We start from the raw sequence: 9,015 nt of genomic DNA on the forward strand, positions 1-9,015 counted from the left end.
TAGTCTAAAAGACATTTAACCATGAAATGTTCAGTTTGTGATGTTTATATGACATACACCCAGCCCCTYGGACACTTAGATAGTTTACAAAATTTATGCAGAGTAAAAGTATAAATTAAAAAACTTGTTGGACTGATTTGACATGATGTCCTGAGACGTTGCAGCTGATAGGAGTCAAAACAGAACAGGGGGACATTAGATGACCTGACGCCCCTCTAGATAAATGTGTTAAATGAGTGAAGGAAAAATATGAGTGAGCACCAAGCAACAACCCTAGGTTCTCCCCTGAGAACCAGACCAAAAATTTTATGTGCAACCCTGCCTATAAACATCAACATTTTTTCAGATCAAAGGAGTCCCAATTTTTTATAGGATTTATAGAGGAAAGTTGATTCATGCTGACGTTCTATGGAGTAACTAAAATAGCATCTTCAACATTATTTAGATTTTCTATTTTTCATATTTTCTGTGTCGTGTTTTTATGGATTCAGCACTCTTAAGATCATCAGTTTAGGACAAATTCAGAAAAGTTGACAATTTTTTTCCCTTAACACACCCAAAGAATCAGTTTTCTCAGACGTCTGGAGGTTCATTTATCCTCATATGAGGAGATCGGCTCTCACAAAGTGGAACTAAAGGTAATCCTCGGTTGCAGAAGAAAGAATAATTAAAAGGTTAAGTGCTTATCATTTTTTTCCCTGAGATCAACGAAGGAGCTTTAAACTGAGGCTGGTGGCTCACAACTCTAATTTGCAGAAAATGTCAATACTAAAATGTCAGGGAATAGGTCAAACATGAGCTATCTGGAGTTTCGCCAGAAAGTCAAGCTTTTCAGACCAAAGCCAAACTGCCACTTTGACTGAGTCGGGGGGGGGCTTGATTTGGCACATTATCATGTTAAGAGACCTTTTAGGCCATCAACTTTACAGTCTGCAGTGGGCACCATCACATTCAGGCTTAATAAACCCTGGGATCTAACACAGTTTATTATCAACGTGATCCATTAGGGTTAAAAACCAATCAGGCTACTTAATGTGTAAAAACTATCAAAACATCAAACAACACAAAATGACACATCAAAACCATTGAAACAAAGAAATTATCAATATAAACTTTCAAAAGGTCTCTTCTCATGTATCAGGKTGTTCTGGAGGGGAACATGTCTGGTTTGAGAATTTAACTATTTAATAAAGAAAACCAAGACTCAGCTTATTAAAAGAGACCAAAATATCCCACTAGGTTATCACCCACCTCGCCCCATAATATTCCTCAAACACAGTTGTAAACTTTGTCCAGATCCATGAGAAGAGTACGATCAAACTCCCAATAGGAACTCTGTAAGGGTTGAAGACCTGGTCCATTGTTCTAAGATCYGGTCAAAAACTAAACTGCTCCTCAGAAACTCAAGGTTCAACAATCAGTTGGCCTAGAAATCGCTAAAAATGAAAATATTACTAGTTACATTATTTGACCCCATACTGGGTTTGAGTTGACTGCCAGTAAACCCTCATAGTAGACAGGTGTGGGCCAGATCTGGTCTCAAGTCGGCACTGCTGGCCAACTGCTGGCATGGGAAATGGTTCTCCAACCGATATGTGGGCCAGGTCGGGCAATGATTGGCACTCTTTTTAAGATGGCATGCCACAACTGGCCCGGTTGTAGATGGTTTATGTGACACTCATGAACCACATCTGGCCAACTACATCTGGACCACCGACGAGCCGTCTTTCTTTGCCATATCTGGGCTGAGTGTTAATAGTGTTGGTGCCTTGTGTGGGCCAGAACTGGGCCAGACAAAATTTGCTATGTGGGAATAACCTAAAATCTGGATTATTAGACAATTACAATTTAGCATCAACTAGCTAGCACCAACTAATCCAAAAGTTTCCAAACTTATCATCTAGTGCAAACTAAAAAGAAAAAAATTAATATACAATTTTTTTTCTTTTTGATTTTTTTTTACCTGGATTACTGAGATGCATCAGGACAGTGCAAACTAAAGTTACCGAAGTCACAACCAGGTTAATTATCTTCTTTAATGGTCTTATCCTAAAGAAGAGGTCCAGTTGGGTCCAATTTAGTCCATTTCTGGTCCATTCTTTGGGTCATCTCAACCAATGCCCCAACAGCTTTACACCAACAATAGAGTTATCAAAACAACCCAGTAGTGTTTAGTTTGTTCCGATTACTGAACAAAAACCTGACTTTGTTGCCATTTTTAAGCCTTTTTTTTCACAAACCTGTTTTAATATATTTTATACTAGGAATGCGTTTACAGGCTAAGAGAGTAAAGAAAAAAAATCGGTGTTATGACAAAAAGGCCAGTTTACACAACACCTCAGAAGATGCAGAAACTGAACCATTTTAAGCAAATTAGTGTTGCTTTGAGGGAATCCAGCTCCGTTATTCAACCAGCTTATTGTTGTTACATCAGTGTTTCACATAATGATTGGATTTGTTCATTTGCAGGTTGAAAAATGAATATTGATCAGCGAGAAGTTTTCCCAAAATGACAAATGAGGTCTAAACAAAGACAGTGATGCGCTTTAATAGATGGTGTAAAATTAGAAATCAATTGTGGTGCTGAAGCCAGAGGAGGTTCCTCTGCTCCTTTTCTACCAGGACCATAAACGTGAAGCTTTAATAGTTCTGGTAGAACTCAAACATAAAATCAATTCCCACCTCCGCTGTTTTTTTTTTTCTAAGAAGAGCCGAGTGAACAGAAACTGGAGTGGGTGTTTGAGATTTTACAGGCTGCAGATGGATCCTTTCAGATTCTTTTTTTATTTTTCAAAGTAAACAGGAACGTGTTGATCAAATCAGCTAAAACAGATGCTCTTCCTGATGTCACTTATTCAACTGAAACAAAAACATCTGTCATTTCAGCCGCCAGATGTTTCTCTCTTCATTCACATGAAAGGTGAGCAGTCTGGCCTGTGTCTTCTTGTTAGCAAAATATCATCAAGCACTGGACGGATCAGTGAACGTACCGCTACAAATGACCCCATTCAAAAGACGGGTGTCACAGCTGAACAGCGTTAGCAAACATAWAAATGGCTATAATTTCTTACATTTTACAACTACTAAGCTAAAATTAGATGTGGTARTARCTGAGAGTCATCTCCAACACATCCTTGAAGCTTTAATAGCATAACGTCTTTGTTTAAAAGTAAGATTCAAAGTTTAAGGAAAACAKGATTTCATTAGAATAAATTATGATACATCGATACACTCATCGACACCCACTTCGGATGTTATCATCCATTAAATGGATGTTATTAGCCGTAATCAGTCCCATAGAATGGCTTCAGACTGTCAGCTGGTTGGTATGATGCATAAAGCCACTAAGGTTAATTTTAGAGAAAATGACATGGGCTAGGCTAAAGATAAAGTAGACTGGACTCCGGCGGTAGCAGATTGTTGCATTCCAACGTATATGGCAGTGGTAACCCACTAGGAGGCACAGTCGGGACAGTCTGAAGCTATTTTATGGGACTGATAACCGCCAGTAACATCCATTTAATGAACTGATAACATCCAAACYGGCTGCTCATYGATGACCTCATCGAGTATATTCCTCTAGATTTGTGCATTTAAACACCGAGCATTGGTGATAGTTGTTGAAGCGTACCATCTACACACGACGGGGCGGCTCTGGTGGTCCCGGCCACTTGTCCCGGAAAGCAGGAGCACTTCACGGTTTGTGACCGCTCCTCGATTTTGTTCTTGTTACAGCAGCGGTGCAGTGCCACCACCTCGCAGGTGCCCGTTCGCACATGGTGCAGTGCTGGAGAGAAGACGGGAAGAAACGAGGAGAACCGTTATTAACGTCCCCACTGCTGAGCTAAAATAAAGTCCTGAAAGAATATCTCCCTTTGCTCTTTGTTGCTCTTTATCACTTGGACAGGAAAGTAAATAACTCATTTCCTGAACAGGGCTTCATCTTCGTATTCACATATTGTAAAAATACATCAATGCAGATTAAAACCAATTCGTTTTAAAACTGACAAACGACAAAAATTATATATTTGATCCTTACTGAGTACACGACTGGTCCTTACTGGGTACGAACTGGGTTCACAACTGGTTTTTACTTGGTACTAGCTGTCCCCTAATGTGCATTTACCTGGTTTGTACTGGATATGTACTGGGTCCACAACTGGTCCTTATTGGGTATTTAACAGTTTTTTTATTGAGTGCGTACTGGGTACTGGGTTCATGAGATTTTTTGCTAACAAGACATACAATCATACAGGAAAAAAATTGAGGCAGCCAGTATATTCAAAGGTGAAAATACTGTAAATCTCTGCAGTTAGAGTGAGAAACACTGAAAAATAAAAACCGTTTGTTTAATATCTGAACTTACTGACTACCACAAACAGCTAGATGGTAAATTATTATAATATGACATAATTTATGGTATAAATTCTACTCTAACCACTGGTTCTGTCAATTAAAAAGTGACTTAAAAGCTAATTTTGATTATTCAAAATTTTTTACACCAAGCATATAAAAAAACTTGTCACATGAAAAAGGAAGTGCACTGCTGTAAATGTTAGAGCCAGTCACTCTCCATTGTCTGAATTATTTAGAGGCTGAGSTTTTTTGCCTCTTTTTTTAATTGCATGTGACATTTTTCAGGAGGTGTTTTCTCTGCAGAGACACTATCTGCTGCCATCAMTGGAAACAAATGAAATCGATCAAACCCCTTTGATTGGACTGAAGGGGTGTAGTTGTTCACATAAATCAAGGCTTGTTTTTTGTTTTAGGCTCATGGTTTGATATTAACAGGTATTAACACCATCTAACAAACCAGGCTCCAATAAAGGAGGGCTCTAAAGTCAGAATGTTAGAGAGGAAGTTTCTAAAATATCTTGCAACGCTTGCAGAAATTGTTCTTCTACTCCAGAGTCTCGAGTTTCTGGGTGTCTACGTAAAACATATGATGTGGTCCAGTGATGCCTCATAGCTGTAAAAAAAAAGGTGCAACAATGGCCAGACTCTGTTAGGAGGCTGAAACACTGAGGCGTCCACTAGTCAAGCCTGTCAGAGTTTATTCTTTGCGTCTGCAGTCAGCTCTCATTCCCAACTCATCACTGTATTGACCCTTGGTCGGGTATTATCTGTGTCCAGTTAATGACACCCGCGGCCTTTCCGGGTTGCGCCACATAGGGKTCTTTGGGTTGGGGGTCTATGGTTAATATGAGGGATCATGATTAATGRTTAATTTTAGGTACTGAGGTCAGGGATAGGCTGTATACGGCTAATAAAGGTTCAATTTAGGTTCTGCGATGGTTAGCTGTTGTGCATTTCCTACTCTTTTCAAATATATGACAATGCACTCCTCCTCCATCTCATCTCATTAATAACTGACGCGAGGGGGGTACCTGAAGCATCCAAAACTGGATGCAGACGKTACCTGACCAAACTGGATGCAGACTGTACCTGACCAAAMAAGATGCAGATGGTACCTGACCAAATTGGATGCAGAAGGCACCTGACCAAACTAGACGCAGACAGTACCTGATCAAACTGGACGCAGACGGTACCTGACCAAACTGGACGCAGACTGTACCTGACCAAACAAGATGCAGATGGTACCTGACCAAACTGGACGTAGACAGTACCTGATCAAACTGGACGCAGACGGTACCTGACCAAACTGGATGTAGACAGTACCTGACCAAACTGGACGCAGACGGTACCTGACCAAACTGGGCGCAGATGGTACCTGACCAAACTGGACGCAGATGGTACCTGACCAAACTGGGCGCAGACGGTACCTGACCAAACTGGACGCAGATGGTACCTGACCAAACTGGACGCAGACAGTACCTGACTAAGCGTCAATATGTGACAAGTTGGGAATAAGAATAGGTTGCTGCAGTCCTTGCTAAGTGCACGCTCGCTGCTGGATCTGAATCAAAGTTTACCAAGACCCAAAGCCCACCCCCACTCTCATTCTGATTGGCTAGTAGACCTATCTTGTATGTTTGGGAGCAAAAGCTACGTCTCATACAGAAAAAAGTCTGTTCAGTCTCAGCAAACATGAAAAATCAACACAGTAACCTGAAGGCGTCATTGCACGGAAGTGGGGCATCGCAAAATTGGAAATTGAAAAAAAACTAGGAGAGGGCATTGCAAAACCAGGGCTTTATGTTTAAGAGGGCTTTGAAACAACACCCCTGTATCTAAAAGCCTGCCTCCAGTGAAAGGAAGCTGCTCCTCTGGGCAGCCTTTGCCCCTCCTGCTGTCAGCGTGGCACAKCTACTGGACCAGGAGGTGACGTGATTGTAAGTTTGCTTTCCACTGCACATCCTTAGAAAACAGACAGCACTGGGTGGTTGAGTTCTTCTGTCTCAGCCTCCTAAGGAAGTACAGGTGCTGGTGGACCTTCTTGAGTCAGATCCCTAATCCCAAATGTGGACTCCAGATATCTAAATGTTGTGCAGACCCCACACTGGTCCACAAGGTCTACCTCCCTCCAGTATGATGATATCAGGCTGAAATCTGGCTGTAAACTATAAATGAATCAAAAGTTTACCGTTACTTGCTTTTTTTACCCAAACATGTGATCGCTCTGCATATTTAAACGATGTCACTTTTCAGGAAATACACGAGATAAAGGCTCGAGACAGGAGCACGTCAAATATTTAAAAAGCAGAATCCGTCAAGAAGARACGTTCTGTTTTGATTATGCAACCGTTTGCAACTTTCAAGAAGYGTGTCTGCGCTCACAATGCGGCTCGTTTTTTCCTCCTCGTGGATCAAAAACAACGCAGGTAGTCGGTTAAAATTAGCAGCACGCTTACTCATGCTTTAACTGCCAAACCGAGAGACGAAGTGCTGCCAGCTGTTTCACACTGAGACGCTGTGGTGTTTTGACTCGATTTTGGAGTTCTACTTGGAAGCTCGCCCAGATCACACCTCCCCTTTTCACAGWGGAACCTCTAATCTCCAGATTCAGAGGTTGTTTTAATAACCTGCTGGAGAGGAAGCCTCGTGTCCTGAACGTGTCGGCGTCTTTTCTCGATGCCGTAAAACTGACAGAAAACAGAAAACAGAGCCCTGGTTCCAGCTGGGTCCTGTCGATGGATGTAGTCCTTTTACCCCCAGATTTTTCTGTCACACTTTCCCTTAGCGAAGGCAAAAATAAAAAGCATCCATGCATGAAAACCTGGAAACGGCTGGGGTACGGTTATGAATAGTTGATGATAGAAAAGACACAAAGTTATACATTTACTGTAAAATCTGGTTTATATAGCAGCGTGTGACGATGGGTTTGGAGCTGTTCTGTCTCAAAGTATAACAGGAAGGATTATTTCAGACGAAAATTTATTTATTTATTTTCAGAAAGAAAGGTTTCATTATAAAGCCATTGGTAAACATTACATGCATGTTATTTTAGTTATAAAGCTACCAAACACTGCAAAACAATCCAAGAGCTAAATATTCATTTGCTTTAGTGGAGCTGCAGCAGTTAATGACTCAGCGTCCCAAAGCTAAATAAAAATCAATAGCACAGAATAAAGGCTTATTTTATCTGTCCTGCTGATTTGATTTAGTAAACTTTCAGGCAYGATACAGAGATTTCCTGTATTTGCTGCTCAGGCTGCTGCAAAAACTGGTTCCCTGGCAGTTTTTTATTTTCTCACATCTGGAGTGTTGAAGCCTGAAGGCAGGCTGACACAGCTCTGTGCTCAGATGTTCCTCAGCTGATTCTCAGCTTTCCCAGAATTCTTGGTTAAATAAAATAATCCAGGATGTTTTAGTTGTTTTTAATCCGACTCTTGAAAGGAGGTGAARATGCAGATTAGGGCTATAAAGCTTTTTTAGAAGAGTCTGCATTTTATTAAACATAAAGAAGCTCATTTCTGACAAACGCTGGGGGGAAAAAAAGATGAAACGTTTCCTAAACCATCTATTTCTGCTGGCTCGACTAATTCCTGTCTGCTTCTATTTTTAAAAGCCTTTTTCTTGGATTCCTCGTTCTCATTTGGGTTTATTTTGCTTTGAAAGCTCATCTTTGTAACTCGATGAGCTGCATTACCCAGGTACCTGGACTGCTTGCTAATCTCTTCTCTGCTACAAACTACCAGAAATCCTGTCAGTTTTAGGCTCCTCAGCCATAAAAAATACATAATGCCCCAGGTTTAAAAAGGTAGGTAAACAGTATGTATCTGGTCCCTACAGGGTACGTACAGGATGTCAAGTACCACCATATTACAGCTTGGTTCCCATAGGTACAGAATGTGTATCAAGTATCAGGTACATGCTATACCTGGTATTTACAGGGCACATAAGCAGTCAACACCAGGTACAAACAGGGTATGTATCTAGTAATTACTGGGTATGTACCTAGTCCTTATCTCGTGTTWACCTGGTTTATATTGGGTATGTACTGAGTTCATACCTGGTTCTTATTGTATATATAGCTGGTCAATATTTGATACAAATGGGGTTTATACCTGGTCCTTATTGCATACTAACTGGTCCTTATTGTATATATACCTATATACAATAAGGTCTATATTGAGTATAAATTGGTACTAGCTAGTCCTTATTGTGTATATATACTTGGTCCTTACTGGGTACTACTTTAACTGGTYCTTATTGTTTATATATAACTGATCTTTACTGGGTACTACTGTAACTAGTCTTTATTGTGTATATATACTTGGTATTTACTGGATACTAACTGGCCCTTATTGTGTATATATACTTGGTTTTTACTGGGTACTACTTTAACTGTCCCTTGTTTTGTATATATAGCTGATCTTTACTAGGTACTACTGTAATTAGTCTTTATTGTGTAAATATACCTGATCTTTACTGAGTACTACTGTAACTAGTTTTTATTGTGTATATATACTTGGCATTTACTGGGTACTAACTGGCCCTTATTGTGTATATATACTTGGTCTTTACTGGGTACTACTTTAACTGGCCCTTATTGTGTATACTGTATATACTTGATCTTTACTTGGTACTACTTTAACTGGCCCTTATTGTGTA

General features: G+C 40.3%; 1 protein-coding gene across 2 annotated transcripts in view; it reads right to left on the minus strand.

Moving 5' to 3' along the window:
• Nucleotides 1-9,015, minus strand: part of LOC106529719 (protein FAM19A2) — a 79,607-nt gene that overhangs the window by 9,504 nt on the left and 61,088 nt on the right. For both annotated transcript variants that reach the window (XM_014025208.1, XM_014025207.1), the window contains exon 3: nt 3,632-3,787. In XM_014025208.1, the coding sequence (XP_013880662.1) occupies nt 3,632-3,787 (156 nt within the window). The remainder of the gene's footprint in view (nt 1-3,631; nt 3,788-9,015) is intronic.

The sequence above is a fragment of the Austrofundulus limnaeus genome, unplaced genomic scaffold, assembly GCF_001266775.1.
Source record: "Austrofundulus limnaeus strain Quisiro unplaced genomic scaffold, Austrofundulus_limnaeus-1.0 Scaffold461, whole genome shotgun sequence".
Classification (NCBI taxonomy): Eukaryota; Metazoa; Chordata; class Actinopteri; order Cyprinodontiformes; family Rivulidae; genus Austrofundulus; species Austrofundulus limnaeus.